Source organism: Electrona antarctica (genome assembly GCF_951216825.1).
Source record: "Electrona antarctica genome assembly, chromosome: 3".
Lineage (NCBI taxonomy): Eukaryota > Metazoa > Chordata > Actinopteri > Myctophiformes > Myctophidae > Electrona > Electrona antarctica.
In genome coordinates, this window is record NC_136808.1 from 60,383,152 (window position 1) to 60,405,385 (window position 22,234).

The following is a 22,234-nucleotide window of genomic DNA, read 5'->3' on the forward strand; positions in this document are numbered from 1 at the left end:
CTAATAATAATCAAAATCTACAAAGTAAAGTAAAACTAAAGTTTTCAAATAAATGTAGTGGAGTAAAAGTACAATATTTGCCTCTGAGATGTAGTGGAGCAGAAGGAAAAGTACTGGGAAATGGAAATACACAAGTAAAGTACAAATACCTCAAAGTTTTACTTAAGTACAGTACTTAAATAAATGTACAGTACTTAGTTACTTTTCACCACTGCCGATTCAAACTCCTGGGATTCCACCTGGGATTCGAACTCGGGTCTCTCGCGTGAAAGTCCAATTTAAACCACTAGACCAAAGGGATATCCCTTTGGACCGCGGAGATATTAGACTTTTGAGGCCATCAGGCTGAGGCTCTGAGCCACTCTGCTACACGGACACCGATCATCTGAGGCTCTGAGCCACTCTGCTACACGGACACCGATCATCTGAGGCTCTGAGCCACTCTGCTACACGGACACCGATCATCTGAGGCTCTGAGCCACTCTGCTACACGGACACCGATCATCTGAGGCTCTGAGCCACTCTGCTACACGGACACCGATCATCTGAGGCTCTGAGCCACTCTGCTACACGGACACCGATCATCTGAGGCTCTGAGCCACTCTGCTACACGGACACCGATCATCTGAGGCTCTGAGCCACTCTGCTACACGGACACCGATCATCTGAGGCTCTGAGCCACTCTGCTACACGGACACCGATCATCTGAGGCTCTGAGCCACTCTGCTACACGGACACCGATCATCTGAGGCTCTGAGCCACTCTGCTACACGGACACCGATCATCTGAGGCTCTGAGCCACTCTGCTACACGGACACCGATCATCTGAGGCTCTGAGCCACTCTGCTACACGGACACCGATCATCTGAGGCTCTGAGCCACTCTGCTACACGGACACCGATCATCTGAGGCTCTGAGCCACTCTGCTACACGGACACCGATCATCTGAGGCTCTGAGCCACTCTGCTACACGGACACCGATCATCTGAGGCTCTGAGCCACTCTGCTACACGGACACCGATCATCTGAGGCTCTGAGCCACTCTGCTACACGGACACCGATCATCTGAGGCTCTGAGCCACTCTGCTACACGGACACCGATCATCTGAGGCTCTGAGCCACTCTGCTACACGGACACCGATCATCTGAGGCTCTGAGCCACTCTGCTACACGGACACCGATCATCTGAGGCTCTGAGCCACTCTGCTACACGGACACCGATCATCTGAGGCTCTGAGCCACTCTGCTACACGGACACCGATCATCTGAGGCTCTGAGCCACTCTGCTACACGGACACCGATCATCTGAGGCTCTGAGCCACTCTGCTACACGGACACCGATCATCTGAGGCTCTGAGCCACTCTGCTACACGGACACCGATCATCTGAGGCTCTGAGCCACTCTGCTACACGGACACCGATCATCTGAGGCTCTGAGCCACTCTGCTACACGGACACCGATCATCTGAGGCTCTAAAGCCACTCTGCTACACGGACACCGATCATCTGAGGCTCTGAGCCACTCTGCTACACGGACACCGATCATCTGAGGCTCTGAGCCACTCTGCTACACGGACACCGATCATCTGAGGCTCTGAGCCACTCTGCTACACGGACACCGATCATCTGAGGCTCTAAAGCCACTCTGCTACACGGACACCGATCATCTGAGGCTCTGAGCCACTCTGCTACACGGACACCGATCATCTGAGGCTCTGAGCCACTCTGCTACACGGACACCGATCATCTGAGGCTCTGAGCCACTCTGCTACACGGACACCGATCATCTGAGGCTCTGAGCCACTCTGCTACACGGACACCGATCATCTGAGGCTCTGAGCCACTCTGCTACACGGACACCGATCATCTGAGGCTCTGAGCCACTCTGCTACACGGACACCGATCATCTGAGGCTCTGAGCCACTCTGCTACACGGACACCGATCATCTGAGGCTCTGAGCCACTCTGCTACACGGACACCGATCATCTGAGGCTCTGAGCCACTCTGCTACACGGACACCGATCATCTGAGGCTCTGAGCCACTCTGCTACACGGACACCGATCATCTGAGGCTCTGAGCCACTCTGCTACACGGACACCGATCATCTGAGGCTCTGAGCCACTCTGCTACACGGACACCGATCATCTGAGGCTCTGAGCCACTCTGCTACACGGACACCGATCATCTGAGGCTCTGAGCCACTCTGCTACACGGACACCGATCATCTGAGGCTCTGAGCCACTCTGCTACACGGACACCGATCATCTGAGGCTCTGAGCCACTCTGCTACACGGACACCGATCATCTGAGGCTCTGAGCCACTCTGCTACACGGACACCGATCATCTGAGGCTCTGAGCCACTCTGCTACACGGACACCGATCATCTGAGGCTCTGAGCCACTCTGCTACACGGACACCGATCATCTGAGGCTCTGAGCCACTCTGCTACACGGACACCGATCATCTGAGGCTCTGAGCCACTCTGCTACACGGACACCGATCATCTGAGGCTCTGAGCCACTCTGCTACACGGACACCGATCATCTGAGGCTCTGAGCCACTCTGCTACACGGACACCGATCATCTGAGGCTCTGAGCCACTCTGCTACACGGACACCGATCATCTGAGGCTCTGAGCCACTCTGCTACACGGACACCGATCATCTGAGGCTCTGAGCCACTCTGCTACACGGACACCGATCATCTGAGGCTCTGAGCCACTCTGCTACACGGACACCGATCATCAAACGAAAAACAGTGACTACATTTTAGACTTCAAAAATGTACAAAAAAAATAAACAAAAGAAAGACTGTAATAACTCCAGTCCAAACGGAATAATCTGTCCTCTGAAGCCAATTAATCTCACTGTGAAAAAATAAAGATCGGGAAAAATCATAGAGACAAACATGGCTATAGATGCCAAATCTTGCTTTCTTTTTTTATTTAGTATTTCCCATCGATCCAGGAGCACCACTAACACTTTTTGCCTACAGTAGGCTACTTTGATCTCTGCTGAGCAACTGTTTTTCTTTCTTCTGTATGCCATTATTTAGTGCACATTCTACTCACAGAGAACATGAAAGACACTTCCCGCGTTTACACACCCTTCAGGCTTCCTGTTGCTCGTTGCGCGAACATTCATTTAAAAAATACATTAAAAAAGATCTACAGAATGATCCCTGCAGACTGCTGTGTGGTTTGGATCTTTTTCCTGGTGTTTTTCCTCTACAAGGACCTTAAATATAGAGGCCTTTTCCATTGACGATGCGATCATATCACTTTAGACGACTCTGATGGAATTAATTCATGGGATTCTATTGATGCCCTTTTTGGAACTCTAAAGCTGGTTTCTTCAACTCCAGTTGTTCTTTACGGGTGTGTTATGTACACTTCATTTCATCTGGTACCAGGGGGAGTAGATATTGTCAGGATTCTCCTGTCCCTCATCAATTTCATATTGTTCACATTACTTCTAACCACAAATAACGCCTATTACAGGCTGTGTGCACTAGAGAGCCTGACAAAAATGTGAAACCTTTACCATTTCCCCCACATGCCTACTGTAGCCTATAATGACATTCCAAAATAGGGGCCCGCTTGAACGTGGTTAAAAATCTGGTCACGTCTTTTGCATAAACGCTGATACCGATACCGTTATCAGAAAAGTCAAATAATGGCCGATATATCAGCTCTAGATTTATGTGAAATGACTTTGGCCGGTAAAATGTCCGGTTTCACTCAACAGGAGACGTGCACTAACTGTCCTATGTTTGGTTCATGCAGTCATCCAGTTTGGGATGGTGACTCTCTTCGTGGCGTCCTTCCCTCTGGCTCCGCTCTTCGCTCTGCTCAACAACATCATCGAGATCCGCCTGGACGCCAAGAAATTTGTCACGGAGCTTCGCAGACCCATCGCTGCCCGGGCCAAAGACATCGGTAGGAGTCACGCACCTCATGTCGTCACTGTCCGGCTGGAACCTCATATCTCACATATTTACACAAAATAATGCCCTACTTTGTCATACCCAAGAGTATGCTATTGCTATTTTTGTGAAATAATAACTACATAGGATCCATTGGTACCACAGGTTTCATGAAAAGTAACGGTTTTGCACATAATAAAGTTTCCACCCAACAGCAACGATATAGAAGACCATGTAGAACTCGTTTGTTTTGAACATGCTGTAGCCAGCGAGTCGGCGACGTTATGTAGGCCTAATGTATGTACTATGTGCAAACAGTACTTCTGCAATATTATTTATTGGTGGTTCTATAAGTTCTTTAAAGGATTTACCCTCAATAAGGATAATTGACTTACTTTTATCAGCTCTAATATTTCAACCGGCCTTGTTTAGTTAGACTTAACTGAAATGGCCACCTTTGAATATGTTTCACTCAATTATCCTGTTATGTTCTGTTGTGCAAAAGGTTATATACGTAGATATCATGGGTTTCTCATTTAAGCTCACTCTGTCTCTCAGTATATAATCAAGCATGTTCAACTGACGGAAATTGTATTCCACATGATTAAGGCTACAAGGGACTCAAACTACAGTATGTGGTGCTACAGCATACGTTGTGCTTGTAGAATGTAAAGTGATTATATATATGTTTTAATATACCCTATATGTTTCTATAATCTATTAAATCGATTAGTTTAATCAACTGTTGTACTCTACACTTGTTATTACCATACTTTATGGATATATCAACCACATTTCTCATCCAGAAACTTTAGATCTTACAACAACAATAAGCAGCACATGGTGTTACGTGTTCACACTGTCCTGTATGTGAGTTCAAAACACAGTACAGACTACATCTCTCTTGTCCATGCTGTTGGCACCATCTAGTGGTGGCACGTGTGTACTTAACAACTGTAATGCTTGACTTGAATTCCATCTCAGATAAATCATCACACACAGATGTACTGTATATGTATGCCAAAGATTGTTTTGTTCTTCTCTGTTTGCAGGTATCTGGTACAACCTGCTGAGAGGCCTCAGCAAGGTAGCAGTCATTGTTAATGTGAGTTTTGTTTCTGGTTCCCAGGGCACCCATGTTGCCAGACCATGTGACAGAATGATTTGAAAAGATATTTGTAGATTCACGGCATTTGTTGATGCAGTGTTGAGTGAGTGGACTTGAAAGACCATCCAGTTAATGCACAATTAATTCAATGTGTTCACGTGACACGTGTGGTCCACCCGTAGGCGTTTGTCATCTCCTTCACGTCGGACTTCATTCCCCGGCTGGTCTACCAGTACACCTACAGCCCTGATGGCTCCATGCACGGCTTCATCAACCACACCCTCTCCTACTTCAACGTCAGCAACTTCCAAACCGACACGGAGCCTCTGCAGCCCATGCATCTGGGATATAAGGTGGACGTGTGCAGGTGAGTCCATGCATCTGGCCGCGATGTAAGGTGGACGGGCAGGTGTTGTCCGCATGTGTCCATGCCGACTGGCCGCGATGTAAGGTGGACGGGCAGGTGTTGTCCGCATGTGTCCATGCCGACTGGTCGCCATGTAAGGTGGACGGGCTGCATATTATGCAGGTGTTGTCCGCATGTGTCCATGCCGACTGGTCGCCATGTAAGGTGGACGGGCATTCATATTATGCAGGTGTTGTCCGCATGTGTCCATGCCGACTGGTCGCCATGTAAGGTGGACGGGCAGGTGTTGTCCGCATGTGTCCATGCCGACTGGTCGCCATGTAAGGTGGACGGGCATTCATATTATGCAGGTGTTGTCCGCATGTGTCCATGCCGACTGGTCGCCATGTAAGGTGGACGGGCAGATGTTGTCCGCATGTGTCCATGCCGACTGGTCGCCATGTAAGGTGGACGGGCATTCATATTATGCAGGTGTTGTCCGCATGTGTCCATGCCGACTGGTCGCGATGTAAGGTGGACGGGCAGGTGTTGTCCGCATGTGTCCATGCCGACTGGTCGCCATGTAAGGTGGACGGGCATTCATATTATGCAGGTGTTGTCCGCATGTGTCCATGCCGACTGGTCGCCATGTAAGGTGGACGGGCAGGTGTTGTCCGCATGTGTCCATGCCGACTGGTCGCCATGTGTGCTTCCATTGACTTCAAAGACAAGCCATGTTGTATTGATAACCAGATCCTCTGTGTGCATTGATTATACTAGACCGGTGCCCGGCTGTAGAGGAAGTTGGAGATCTATGCCCCACCCGGCTATACAATACCCGTTGTACCCGTGTCAGAGTACCCGTTCCACCCATCTGTCTGTGTCCCTTATATGCCCATATATGGAGATTTCTGTATCTGTCTCTCTGTGTTCCTTTATTCCTATGGAGTTCTGTGTCAGGCATGCCCAAATATGGAGTGTTGTGATGTCAGAACAGGCCAGCTCCATATATGGAGCCTGGTCAGGCAGAGGCCTTTTGTGGCGGTTCTGGACAACCGTGGGTCCGACCGACTCGACACCGGGCACTGCACTCCCTGTGGGGGTGTGGAACGTGTGTTGAATTTGAAGTCGTGGGGGAACGTTTCTCGAGTTACAGAAATTACAGCCGTACACACAGACAGAGACATGGTGCATTTATAGGTGTATAGAAACAATTATTGAAATGAAATCAGTGAAATGATTATGAATCTTCAGATGAAAAATCTACTGAATACTGAGTAAATACCATCTCTCTTTCTTTCTTTCTCTCTCTCTCTCACTCCCCCCCTCCTCCCACTTCCATCTCCTCTCTCTTTGTGTCTCAGATATAAAGATTACAGAGAACCGCCATGGTCCAACTCGCCGTATGAACTCTCCAAGGAATTCTGGGCCATCCTGGCTGCTCGTCTGGCCTTTGTCATTGTCTTTCAGGTTTGAATGAACACACATTGTGCTGAATTGAATGCACACATACTGCATGTTGCTTATACACTGGCATCCACATTCTGATGAGCAGGCACGACGCACAATGTTTGCTTTCATATTTGATGTACTGTGTGTGAAAGCACTTCTATGCTACCTCCATTACAAAACAAGCAAACAGCCATGTTCTTCATATATAATTGATGTATGGCCATAGAGTGGTCATACATCAATTCATCATGCATTTTTCAGAAAGATATAAGACATGCCCACTGGCTCAAACACGACACGGTTCAAAGTGTCTGAAGGAATAGTCTGGTGCCGGGATATACCGGCCACCGGGATATACATTTATTACATAATTCAGTGATAAGGGATATTGAAACACAATTCTCTATTTATATATTGTTTTATATTTCCATGACATTTTCAAAATGTCAGACACTGTGTGTAAGAAATGTCTTTACTTTTAGTGCTGCATGCCATTGTATGAAATACATGTATTGTGTGTCAAATGTAAATGTGTTTACATGCACACGATTACTGAAAATAATCAGGTTATGGCAATAACATGAAGGCGTTAAAACGTGCCTTCGATCTGTATCAGCCAAATAATAACATGACAGGTGAAACTAACTAACTAACTAACTAACTAAACACAAAACAACATGAGATTTAATTACAGATTACATTTTGTATACACCATGAATGAGAGACAGTACTGTCGGTACCCATGCCATAGAGACAGTACTGTCGGTACCCATGCCATAGAGGCTGGGAGGGGAAAAACGGAAGCCTCTATAAGGAAAACATTACAGAAAACATGAAGTCTGTGCCCTCAATGAAACCAGGATAGTTTAATGCGTTGATGGATCCAAACTCCTTCCATCTTGGTACATTTTATGTATTCTGTTTCCCCCGTTTAATGAGTTCAGTGCGCTCCATTTGCAATAAAGAATTATTTAGCATTGTTAAATTCACGAAAGGGTCTAGCCATGGGATAATGATGACTCCTAATTCTAATGGCATATATATCACTATGAAGTGATATATATTTTACTGTCTACTTGGGCTTTAGTGAACGGACAGTTTTTAAGTTGCTTGATTCATTATTTAGATATTTTATATTCATTTAAAAAAAAAACAGTGTAACTTCAAACTCCATTTTAACCATGTTAGATTCATTGACAACACCCATACTTGGTACCGGTGAATGATATTGTCCTAATGCGTGAGGAGACTGTTTTTATATATTCTTTGGGGGAAATTAAAAAATATAAATATAATGAAAAAAATAGGGCTGATTAAAACCACCTGTACTTAAGTCGTGTATCACTGATATCTAAATTCCCAGGTGATATCTATTCTAGTCTCATATCACAATATTGATATAATATTGATATTTTGCCCATCCCTATGATGCATAAACTCTTGGTCTTGGAGGTGGACACTGTTCCATGTCTCCTGCAGAACATGGTGGTGGTAAAAGCATCGTACAACTGTTTTGCACGACAATAACCAGTCTACAAGATCTATGTTATTTTTTTTTTATTCTTTTAAACTTTTTGTCCCATAATTTCATGCTCAAAATAGGGATGCCAGGTTGGAAGCGGTTAAGCGCTGCAGCGCCATAGTCCACTTATGTTACTCGATTTATCGAACTTTTTATAATCGATTAAATTAATGAAATCGATTGATGAAATCAATGTCACCCCTATGTGTGTTCCGTGTGTGTGTGTGTGTGTGTGTCCTGTAGAACGTGGTGATGCTGATGAGTGACTTTGTGGACTGGCTCATCCCAGACATCCCCAAGGACATCAGCCTGCAGATCCACAAGGAGAAGATCATGATGGTGGAGCTCTTCATGAAGGAGGAGCAAGGGAAGAGGCAGCAGGCAGGACGAGACAACCACAACCAAGACCACTACACTTCCTCTCCATCGGCCAACCGGAGCCCTGCACCACAAGCCCGCTCGCGCCCGGTATCTCACGTCAACACAGCTAACTAACCACCTGGCACGTTGCAAAACAGCAGCTGTTGAACATTTTAGCTAACAGCAGCTTACGGCCGATGGCTCAGACGGCTAGGTGTTGGCAATATTAATTGCTTACATGCTTAGCTGTTATAGCTAATGGCTCACCGCTAACCATTCTCAAAATCGAGCGTTGTATCAGAGACAGAGCTCTATCCGTCCATCCAGTTGGGTTCCAGAACATCCTCTTTCTGGGGTCAGGATATATTATACTAGCTAATCGAAACTAATGTCCTTCCTAATTGATCTCCTGTCAGCAAAGAGTCAGAGTCCTATAGAGAGCCATTCAGAGAGTCACTCACAGAGTCATACGGCGAGTCATTCAGAGACTTACTCACTCCTGGGAGGAGACATCAGTTCTCTGCCACCACCATCTAATTTAGACTCGGATGAAGGAGAATTAATACAATATTTATAGCTGTACATTTTCTCAGTGCTGGCAGAGCAATTATACCCTGTATCTATCCTTTCATACTGTTGATGTCCATCGGTGACAACAAGCCAACTTGGAGAACACACACGTGGTCCTCCTGAACGTTGTATAATGTTATGTACTAACGACTAACCCATGATGGATCAAACACATCAAGAACCTTTGTACAAACATACACTGACTAACCTTGTCTGACTTATACTAAGTCTCTTCTTTTTCTTTTGTTAATATTGTCCTGGATTTGAGAAACGGTTTATGATGGTAGATGATTACTAGGTGCACCATCTAGGACCAGCCGGGACTCCCTTCACCTCCAGAACGTCCACAACTTTCTGAGCTCTTCAGGGCTTCATGTCACAAACATTCCACAGAGATGGAAGCTCATGCTGGCAAATGTCATTTTCCTGATTGTGTAACATTGTCCTCGTCATTTATTGCCCACAGGATGGTGTTTGTTGCACTCTTCTTAATAAACAATCACTGTTGTATGGAAAGGTGCTGAAACGGCGCTCTATAACTGGGACATATTTACTTACATACTGTCTGTATTTACATACATATGTACATCATTATTACATCATTATTATTATGCCCCAGGACTCCTAGAACCCATTTTGACCCCAGATCAGATTCTAAAAATGTCTTCTACATCAGTTTTCTGAAAAAGCTATGTTTCTATGTCAGTCGTTGTTCGATTTTTCAAAAATAGCAGACCTACAAGCTCGTAGGTCTGAGTGGCGCACTATGAGCTTGTAGATCTGCTGTTTTTCAATAGCTAAAGCATAACATAATGCTAACACCAAAAGGGGTTCCTGCCCAGAATGGGATAAGAGAACATTTGTTACTAAAAGATTTCAAAATTATTCCAAATGTTTGAATCTTAAAATGAATTTTAAGATGTTAAAAGAATCTTTAATAAAGAACATTGCCGATCTACGAGAACGTTTTGAGCCTGTAGATCGGCTAGTTACCAATAATAGGCTATAACATGTATAATATTAAAGTGTTTAAAGTGATTTTGATGGTGTATCAACTACATTTGGTGGGGACCTCCTGAAACCTCAAGGACCCTGGGGGGGTCCCCAGACTCTACTTTGAGAACCACTACTTTACACAACACGTGTATATCCTGACATCTCACAAGCTGACACAATGATGACCTCGCCAATTATTTCAACAAGCGTCTAATGCTTTACCCTCCGCTATGATGGCGTCACTCGTGAGAAAATGGATCTACAAACTCAAGCATGTGAGCCTGTAGATCTACTATTTTTGGGGAGAGTCCAGACACCATGGTATGAGTACAAATCAGACATAATGGGATGGTGTACGTATGAGCGTCCCATTCAGATGAGCCCCTTTCTTTTCTGATTTGCACAATTAAATGCAAAGCAGGAGTTGATCTACAGTACAATTGTTTTGAATATGCAATGTTGTTGAACTACTAGTGCTTTTTCATTGTTTCTCTTTAATCTCTTTGTTATGAGAGACTGTTTGTACCACATGTGAAGCTGCCTGTTGCGTCATGTTGTGTCCTACTGTATGTTCTGTATATAGAAGTAGAGACAGATTCATACTGTATGTTCTGTATATAGAAGTAGAGACAGATTCACACTAAACTCACTGTCTTGTTACAAAATGACAAATGTCTTTAGATTTGCAGAGGGCTTCCGTTCTGTCCAAGCAGCACAAGTCACACCTGTGACTACTGGTGTCATGAACTGGAATAGTTCAAGGTCAGATGGACTTGTTTTATAAAGCATGTCAATCCATGTGGGATGTTTTCAGCACTGCTCTGTGTCCAGGACAGGACGACCACAGTTGGGCAACAAACCACCACTATTTTAGACCAGTGATTCTCACTGCTCTGTGTCCAGGACAGGACGACCACAGTTGGGCAACAAACCACCACTATTTTAGACCAGTGATTCTCACTGCTCTGTGTCCAGGACAGGACAACCACAGTTGGGCAACAAACCACCACTATTTTAGACCAGTGATTCTCACTGCTCTGTGTCCAGGACAGGACAACCACAGGTGGGCAACAAACCACCACTCTTTTAGACCAGTGATTCTCAAAATGTTTAATTTCAAGGATTTGGTATATATGTATTAGGCTACGGACCCCCATAACAAAAAGTTACAGACCCGTAAGGGGGCTATTGGTTCCTAAGTGTCAGTCATTTAGCTGGCGACCCCTGAGAACCACCTCAAGGACCTCTGGGGGGCCCCGGACCACATTTTGGGAACTACTGCTTTAGCCAACTTCTCCAACCTAACCTGCCTTATTCACTTAAATCTAATCCATAAGTAGTTTGTCCTACCCAGGTACTGAACCCAAGTACCCCGCGCAAAGTGCCAACATTTCTACTTCTGAGCTAATACAGAAAGCCTATTCATGCAATACCCCTTTCAACCAGTAGGTGTCCTACCTGACCACAGGGTCTAATGAAGAGCAGGGAGACCAACTACAACCAATATGTTGGTTATATTGTATTAACAATGTTTTATTCAATAAAAACTAAACGTGAGCACCAAGTCTCAGACATATTCCACAGCTCAGTAGCAGTAGCAGTAGATGAGTAGGCTATGTGTGATGTATTTGGCTTACACCATGCAACACTTCATTAAACTAATGAACTTAATCGATTATTGTTTTTAAAAGCAAAAATAGCCAATCTTCAAGCTCATAACGTTGCAACAAAAATAAAAAAATCACACCCGTGTGAAGTGAGGGGCGCTAATATATTAAAGTCTAACTCGTGTTGATTAGGTGATGTAATGGTGATGTAAAACAAACCATGCCAACACAAACATTAAATTCTCTTCATTGTTAATGGCATTTAATGTTTGTGTTAGGGACAAGATGTACATTTCCCCTTCATTGTCAATGGCGTTTTTAAAACAAACAAACAAAAAACAAACGTTAAACCTGTGGCTAGCGCCCCTCAAAAACATGCTTCTAGATCAACTAATAAAACATTATAGGCCTAGTGATCCTAAATAATCAATATATTTGCAGTCTTAAACTATACCGCAACTGCAAGGCACTGTTAAAAGAATGAACGTGAACATCTTTAGCTACAAAGACTCATCCCAACTGTAAATATGGAATGACACATGAGAGACTTTGAAATGAATGTATTATTAAATACTGTAGGCCTATGACCACTATTATGTATATCTTACTGTTCTGCATTTTAACATCTATTGTACTGGAAACATACCATTATGGACCTGAAGCACGTCTGGGAAATGATCTTATATTTTACTGCCTACCAACATATTTTGTTTAGTTGAGATTTACAGAATATGAGTATGACTTGCTCTTGTCTTTTAGAATAATAAAGAAATGCACATTTTGTTTTAGAGACTTGCTTTCTTATTCAGCCATGATTCACTGTTAATACTGTAAGTATATGTGATGTTACTTATATGTAATGAGGACATTTCTCTTGACTTAAAAGATCAGAATCCGCAGCCATTTCAATTAAGTACGTGTAGTTTTAACAAAAACTAAAGGTTTTTTTTCTAAGGATAAGGTGCTTTTCTGACAGTAATCATTGCTAGAGAGCAGAGGGGTGCCCAACAGGTAGATTGCGGTCTACCAGTAGATCACTAAGGTTGTGCAGGTATAGACCACATGACATGACCTAAAAAACATGTCATTTAAATATAAGAAATCACACCCGTGTGAAGTGAGGGGCGCTCTTATCATCATACATACATCATCTCATTCCGGCCAATCACAGTTTGCGTACTCACTTTTGTCTTCAATGAGATTTCCGCAAGTTAGATAGCATAGATGTTTGTCCGTATGTGATTAAGGATTGGACCAAGTTACATTGGCAGCCATAGAAAATTCTTACCCCAGGCTAAAACCGGATGTGACGTTTTTGGGCGTTCCTGTCTAGTGTGGTGTCAGTGTATACCGAATACCAGATAATAAATACAAAAAGAAAAAATATCTTATTTTGAAGTCCACCGACCAGGAATAGTGTTTATAGCTATCTAGCTATATATCTCGTGTTGTGTTTATAGCAGACTCCTCACTCAAATGTGCACTTGCAGTTTGGGCAACTCCAAAGCAAATTCCACATGCCCCAACATTTTATTTACCTGCTATAGTGTCAACCCCTTACCCCGGTGTCGGATCGGAGGTTAGACTGGCATATTTGCACATACCGATATGATCCGATATGACCAAATAAGGGCCGATGTTGTTGACTGAAGATGAGGCCTCTATCTGCATGTAAATCTTGTCCCCTACACCGTACTCCAGTGGGTAGGAGCGTGGGTCCTTCATTGAGGTGAAACGCTGGCTCTGGAAGAACTCAAACTGGTAGGTGAAGGTAGCAGACCTACAAGCTCGTAGGTCTGCTATTTAGGTCTGCTATAGGTAGGTCTGCTATTTTAGACAGACAGACAGACAGTGGCCCCCAAAATAGAGTGCCGCGCTACGAGCTTGTAGGTCTGCTATTTTAGACAGACAGACAGACAAGACAGATTGTTAGACAGACAGACAGACGGACAGTGGCCCCCAAAATAGCAGACCTACAAGCTCGTAGCGCGGCACTCGGTGCCGCGCTACGAGCTTGTAGGTCTGCTATTTTAGACAGACAGACAGACAAAGACAGATTGTTAGACAGACAGACAGACAGAGAGACAGACAGACACAGTGGCCCCCAAAAATAGCAGACCTACAAGCTCGTAGGTCTGCTATTTTAGACAGACAGACAGGCAGACAGACAAGACAGATTGTCAGACAGACAGACAGACAGACAGTGGCCCCCAAAATAGCAGACCTACAAGCTCGTAGCGCGGCACTCGGTGCTGCGCTACGAGCTTGTAGGTCTGCTATTTTAGACAGACAGACAGACAAGACAGATTGTTAGACACAGACAGACAGACAGACAGACAGTGGCCCCCAAAAATAGCAGACCTACAAGCTCGTAGCGCGGCACCGGGTGCCGCGCTACGAGCTTGTAGGTCTGCTATTTTAGACAGACAGACAGACAAGACAGATTGTTAGACAGACAGACAGACAGACAGAAAAGACAGATTGTTAGACAGACAGACAGACAGAGGCCCCCAAAATAGCAGACCTACAAGCTCGTAGCGCGGCACTCGGTGCCGCGCTACGAGCTTGTAGGTCTGCTATTTTAGACAGACAGACAGACAGGCCCCCAAAAATAGCAGACCTAGGGGAAACAACATATTTTCAGATGGGGGTCAGAGGCCAATTACATATCATTTGTAATCATTGGGGTCCTTGGCATGAAATATTGAGCACCACTAATACAGAAATCATAGGTATTTCAGAAAACTATCAGAATTTATAAGACATTTATTTTATTTTGACGTCAGGCCTAAATGGGTTAAACTGTGAGTACATAAATGTGAAGAGATTATATCAATGAACCCTGAGGATGTACAGTAGGCTGTATACTTGTCCTTAATGTAGATGCAGTAATGCTCCTATCTGGTCACCAGAGGCCAGTCTATGGACGGATACTATCATGTTCTCCCTAGTACTATTCAGCATTGGTGTCATGTTAAGGGCCATTCACACGGTGTACTTTAACTACAACTATAATATCTATAACAAGAGACTGTTTTCACGTTTTAAAATGTCATTTATAAAAGCTGACTGAATACAATTGTTTAGAATCTATACCAGTGCTTCTCAATTCGGGGTCCGGTGACCCCCAGGGGCCATTGGGGGTTGTCCAGGGGGTCCCCAGTAAACGTAGGTAATGCAACATCACAATGGTTTGAACACGACTAGACAGCAGCGCAGTCTGTTTTCACGTTTAAAGTGACATTTATAAAAGCTAACTGAGCATAAATGCTTAGAATGTATGCCAGTGCTCCTCAATTCGGGGTCCGGTGAAAGTAGTTTAATGCGGCATCACAGTGGTTTGAAGCACACGACCAGACAGCAGCACGCAACAGTCTGTTTTCACGTTTAAAATGACATTTATAAAAGCTGACTGAATACAAATGTTTAGAATGTATACCAGTGCTTCTCAATTCAGGGTCCGTGGACCACCAGGGGCCCTTGTGGGATTTCCAGGGGGTCCCCAGTAAACGTTTAAAACACCAAAAGGGGACCTTGCAACAGGTGTATGTAGTTGCTAATAAAATGTCTTGACACACATACGCACGGCGTATGGGGCGGCTGTGGCTCAGGAGGTAGAGCAGGTAGTCCAATGATCCATGGGTCGGCGGTTGGAATCCCGGCTCCTCCTGTCTACATGTCGAAGTGTCCTTGGGCAAGACACTGAACCCCAAATTGCTCCCGATGTGCTGGTTGGTACCTTGCATGGCTTCCACCGAAATCGGTGTATGAATGGGTGAATAATGCACAATCTATGTAAAGCGCCTTGGATAAAGGCGCTATATAAATGTAGCCTGGCTAATAAGCCAGACTAATATCACACAACACTGTCGCGGTATATCAGTCTGGGCTGGCTCCACTTGGATTTCATTTCCCGGGGAACATTTTCTCTTTGACGCAATTGGTCAGAGCTACTGTCAGTCAAAGGTCTCAAGCATTGAACGTCACTGTACCAAAGCCCGCCTATATTGCATACCGTGTCCCGATTGGTCCGACCTGTTCTCTGCTGTAGGAAAGAGGCGTGCTACTGAGCCTCGCCAGACCGTAATCCGCTGGTAGGCAACTTTTTTTTGCCAACGGCTGATTCGGTCTGGTTTATTAACCAGGCTAATATAAATGCACCATTTACGCGCACACACACACACACACACACACACACACATCTATATACTCAAAGATTTGAGCCGCATTTTCACGATTTTTCAAAAATAGCAGACCTACAAGCTCGTAGCGCGCCACCGCTTGCGGGTCTGCTATTTTTATAACATAAAAGTATATAAAAGTATAACATAATGCACCAAAAAGGGTTCCCGTCCAGAATGGGTTAATAAAACCCAAAAGACTGACAGTATAATTGTGTTGACCTCTTGACCTCCAGCCTCTTCACCCCCACCTGAACATCCTCTAATGAAACGGTGGGTCTGATTATTTACAAACACACAACTTGTGTGTTTGTAAATGAATCAATCGAGTGACTCGCTGAGTGTCTGACCGACTGACTCTCTGTCTGTCTGTCAGTTGACTTTAGTGACGCCTCCCTCAAGCCCTGAGCCCTGAACCCTCATTGACTTTAGTGACGTCTCCCTCAAGCCCTGAGCCCTGAACCCTCATTGACTTTAGTGACGTCTCCCTCAAGCCCTGAGCCCTGAACCCTCATTGACTTTAGTGACGTCTCCCTCAAGCCCTGAGCCCTGAACCCTCATTGACTTTAGTGACGTCTCCCTCAAGCCCTGAGCCCTGAACCCTCATTGACTTTAGTGACGTCTCCCTCAAGCCCTGAGCCCTGAACCCTCATTGACTTTAGTGACGTCTCCCTCAAGCCCTGAGCCCTGAACCCTCATTGACTTTAGTGACGTCTCCCTCAAGCCCTGAGCCCTGAACCCTCATTGACTTTAGTGACGTCTCCCTCAAGCCCTGAGCCCTGAACCCTCATTGACTTTAGTGACGTCTCCCTCAAGCCCTGAACCCTCATTGACTTTAGTGACGCCTCCCTCAAGCCCTGAGCCCTGAACCCTCATTGACTTTAGTGACGTCTCCCTCAAGCGCTAAGCCCTGAACCCTCATTGACTTTAGTGACGTCAGCTGTAAGTGCTTGAGGGTGAGAGGCTTCAAGGGTTAGGGATTAGGGCTTGAGGGTGAGAGGCTGCAAGGGCTCCACATTGTTGTGAAAGGAATGGGACAGCACTTTGAAGATGAGTCCGCCATTCATGACACTTTGCATCACTTTATACAAACTGTCCTTATTCACAGCCAGTGCCTACATGAATATTCATATATAATAATATTCATTATAAATTGCATTTCCATATTATTTTACTTTGCTCATTAGTCATTTATCATCATTATTATGGTAATTAAATATATAGCCTATCCTTCCATTCCGTCTCCCTTTGAGAACACAGTGAGACAGTGACATTCTAACCGCGATACATAACTCATTTGCATATACTTAAATACATAACTCATTTGCATACTTAAATGATTGATGTTCGGCGGATCCACCTCATTCCCCTGGTAACGCTATGAACTGTGGGTAATTTCTTTGCCAAAGTCAGCCAAAATGCTGACTTTGGCAAAGGGCACATAAAGGGGCGGGGCTGAGCCCTCACTTCTAAATGGGACATCCCTCAAGCCCTCGCAGACTTCACATGAACGAGCAGGTAAGTCAGTGAGGGCTCATTGAGTCAGCAAGGGAGCGGATTGGGATTGGGCCTTTGTGTCATCACTTACAATTCCACTTCCTGACAGAGTTCTCTATCCTGATTGGATAAAATTGGTATCCCAACCAGAAAATGCAATTTCTGTTTTATAAAAAGCTGGAGAGAGATGGAGACTCCTGTCTCCATCTCCTGTCCTGTGTGATGGAGACACACACTCTATAGCAATGATTACTGTCACAATATAGAGCTATTTAACACTGTTACTGAACACACACTATAAATGGTGCATTTATATAGCACTTTTATCCAAGGTGCTTGTTACGTGCCACGTAGTGTAGGTTGTGTAGTTGCTCTGTATTCCTCCCCTGTCTCTCCTTCCCTCCACTCTCTCATTCTCTGCAGGTTTGAAGTCCCCAGTCACCTCATCTGTCAATCAGCCTGTTACCTGACTCCTCCCTCATCCAATCACCACCACCACCTGCTGCCTATAAAAGGCTGAGTCCCACCTGGGCTCACTCTCTCAACCAGTACACCTCAGTTGTTTGTTTGTAGCCCTGTCACTGCTGCATCAGTTTTGTCTCCTCTTGTGTCCCTGAGCAAACCTTATCTGTTTAATTTAATGTTCTACTACTAATGTAAATTCTATGATATATGCCCTGCCTTGGGACAGGTAAGACAGAGGCCTCTATACATAGGCACCACGTAGGTAGAACCTTGTTAAGCACACTAGGTAAGGGGTGTTTGCCACCACATGTATTTTGAACTACGTTTTGGTTAGAGTAGTTAGGTAGGCAGGCTTTTGTTTTACTAATTGTCTAGATAGTTAGTTAGTCTGTCTTTTGTTTCCCTAGCTGCTCCTTTTGTTATTTTGGCAACACTCGTGTCCCCTGGCAGTGGCTTAATTGTTTTTGCTTTATTATATGCTTTATGCATATACGTTTGACCACCTGTAAATATACCTCAACTAAAAAAGCACATCACCTTTGGTGATTCTAACCCTGTGTTGACTGTTTATTTGCAACTCCAATGCTTGACATCCCTTTTTCTTACATTGTTGTGAAACCCTAGCCTCTAGACATGTCATAAGACTATTTGGTCTCGGGGTTTCGTAACAGTGCTTTACAGAGATTGTGCAGTACATTCACATTAACACACACATTCATACACCGATGCCAGAGGAAAACCATGCAAGGCACCAACCTGCACATCAGGAGCAATTAGGGGTTCAGAGTCTTGCTCACAGACACTTTGACTAACTCTGGGAGAGCCCACAGGGTTTTTGAGTTGCTTGATTCAGTATTTAGATATTTGGTATTCATGTTAGGTACCCCGCCCCCTCCAACTCTATTCTAACCATGATATATTCATCCAAAACATGGTTCCTGTGACTACTAGACAGCATCATGTGTGACGACGGCTGGTTAGCCGAAACGTTTATTCATTTGACATCAAGAACCAATAAAAGAGGAAACTCACTCTCGCTACTCTGACTGAGTGTGACCTATGACCTTTATAAATGTCTGTCACCAGTCGACGCCCAACCCACCATGTTGTTGACTGCTCTCCACACCAGGTCACGTGTCTCCCCAACATAGAGTCCTCTGTATTACTGATGAAGAGGACTACCAGGTCACATATCTCCCCAACATAGAGTCCTCTGTATTACTGATGAAGATGACTATCAGGTCACATGTCTCCCCAACATAGAGTCCTCTGTATCACTGATGAAGATGACTATCAGCACAACATTGGATGGAAAACTCATCATTGTGTTGATTCTCCTTCTTACAGATGGAGCGTTGATTAAAGAGAAACACATCCTGCAGTCCAGTTTGGATCAGTTACAGAACAGACATGACAACCTGACCGAACTGACTGACCATTTGGACAAGTTACTGACCAGACTTAACAATATGACTGTCCAGAGAGGCCAGTTACTGACCAGACTTAACATGACTGTCCAGAGAGGCCAGTTACTGACCAGACTTAACAACATGACTGACCAGAGAGGCCAGTTACTGACCAGACTTAACACCATGACTGACCAGAGAGGCCAGTTACTGACCAGACTTAACACCATGACTGACCAGAGAGGCCAGTTACTGACCAGACTTAACAACATGACTGAACAGAGAGACCAGTGTCAGACTAGTTATGATGAGTTACAGAGCAGACATGACAACCTGACCGAACTGACTGACCATTTGGACAAGTTTGAGACCAGACTTAACACCACGACTGACCAGAGAGGCCAGTTACTGACCAGACTTAACAACATGACTGTCCAGAGAGGCCAGTTACTGACCAGACTTAACAACATGACTGTCCAGAGAGGCCAGTTACTGACCAGACTTAACAACATGACTGTCCAGAGAGGCCAGTTACTGACCAGACTTAACAACATGACTGACCAGAGAGGCCAGTTACTGACCAGACTTAACAACATGACTGTCCAGAGAGGCCAGTTACTGACCAGACTTAACAACATGACTGACCAGAGAGGCCAGTTACTGACCAGACTTAACACCATGACTGACCAGAGAGGCCAGTTACTGACCAGACTTAACACCATGACTGACCAGAGAGGCAATACTGACCAGACTTAACACCATGACTGAACAGAGAGGCCAGTTACTGACCAGACTTAACACCATGACTGACCAGAGAGGCCAGTTACTGACCAGACTTAACACCATGACTGACCAGAGAGGCCAGTTACTGACCAGACTTAACGACATGACTGAACAGAGAGACCAGTGTCAGACTAGTTATGATGAGTTACAGAGCAGACATGACAACCTGACCGAACTGACTGACCATTTGGACAAGTTTGAGACCAGACTTAACACCACGACTGACCAGAGAGGCCAGTTACTGACCAGACTTAACAACATGACTGACCAGAGAGGCCAGTTACTGACCAGACTTAACAACATGACTGACCAGAGAGGCCAGTTACTGACCAGACTTAACGACATGACTGAACAGAGAGACCAGTGTCAGACTAGTTATGATGAGTTACAGAGCAGACATGACAACCTGACCGAACTGACTGACCATTTGGACAAGTTTGAGACCAGACTTAACACCACGACTGACCAGAGAGGCCAGTTACTGACCAGACTTAACAACATGACTGACCAGAGAGGCCAGTTACTGACCAGACTTAACACCATGACTGAACAGAGAGGCCAGTTACTGACCAGACTTAACGACATGACAGAGAGACCAGTGTCAGACTACTGAGACTAGTTATGATGAGTTACAGAGCAGACATGACAACCGGACCGAACTGAAGAGGATTCTTTGTGGTCAGTGAGACGTCACTGTTTTTATTCATTCTTGTATCATGTTGAGCAGATGTACTGTAGCTGTTCTGCTGTTTGATACATTTACACTCTCCTCAATCCAACTATTTTAAATGCTATTATAAAATACAAACCTACCACACTGAGACCACCTGTTGTCAATTACACTATCCAGTTAAGATGGCTCCCCCTCTGTGGGTTCCTGTCTCTCCCTTGATTCTGACAGTAAGACTCTTTCTCAATAATGCCACTATGCCAACTTCTCTATTTTACTTCTCAATAAGGCCAACTTCTCTATTCTCTCTCTCACACTCCCCCCCCCCCCCCCCCCCCCCACACACACACACACACACACACACTCGCCACACACACTCTAGTATCTTTGATTGATTGATTGATTGATTGAAATATTTATTAACAGTTTGCAGAATTACAGTACATTTCAAGCACAAACTCAATACAAAGACTGTTAACTGTGAGTGGACGACCCAATTAAGCATTACACTTGTTTACAAGAGGGCCCACCTTGTTCAATTCATCAAAACATTTAGAGACGTACAAATAGACACTTCTATATACCGGTAGTCAAAGAACAGAACAGGAATTCATCATAAAGGAGGTAAAAAGGGAAAAGAAACATATAGGGGAGAGCCTGGACGGTTGACGCCCATTTTACTAATTCCCTCCCTGCACAGAGATTAATTAATTTCAAGTAACCAAACTTTTTTGTGAACAAGATACACTTGTCCTCTCCCATTACCCACAGTGTTTTTTAATTTTGGTGAAACGAGTCGGACGCAATCGGCAAGTAAAGTGATCTCGCGCTCACTTCCGCACAGCGCTTTTGGCAGGACGAAAGCTGCATAGGGACAGGACGAAAGGCACCCTCACATAAATCGTCCTAAATAAAGCTATTAAGTCATGTTTCTGGCATCTAACGCTCATTTATGCTTCAATACAGCCTACAACAAAATGAAAAGTGCCTATAGCCTACATAGGCCAGTGGTGGGGGTCCGTAGACTAAATGGGGGTCCGTAGACTAATGCATGTCAAACTGGGGGTCCTTGAAATGAAATCACTGCTATAGAGCTGTAAAAATAAATCTTCTCTGGCATATGAAGAAAAAAAAAAAAAAACATAAACAATGCGTAAATGCGCAAGGATGCAGCTTTCGTCCTGACCTCGTCTGTTTGTTATGTTTTGCTAGCTAGCTCAAAGGCTAATGCATATTTTTCAATGGAATTTTCGCCTGGGGTTAACATACAGATCAGTCTAACAGATGAAATCCATTAACAATCGTCAGCAAATAAATACATCCGTACAAACAGAATACACTCAA

The 22,234-nt window shown here is 44.6% G+C and overlaps 1 protein-coding gene across 1 annotated transcript in view; it reads left to right on the top strand.

Annotated features, from left to right (window-relative positions):
- Positions 1–12,678, top strand: part of ano1a (anoctamin 1, calcium activated chloride channel a) — a 141,812-nt gene extending 129,134 nt beyond the window's left edge. The window contains exons 20-24 of the mRNA XM_079496429.1: positions 3,788–3,940; positions 4,980–5,032; positions 5,218–5,402; positions 6,746–6,851; positions 8,599–12,678. Coding sequence (XP_079352555.1) covers positions 3,788–3,940; positions 4,980–5,032; positions 5,218–5,402; positions 6,746–6,851; positions 8,599–8,850 — 749 coding nt within the window. The 3' untranslated portion in view covers positions 8,851–12,678. The remainder of the gene's footprint in view (positions 1–3,787; positions 3,941–4,979; positions 5,033–5,217; positions 5,403–6,745; positions 6,852–8,598) is intronic.
- Positions 12,679–22,234: the final 9,556 nt, after the last annotated feature.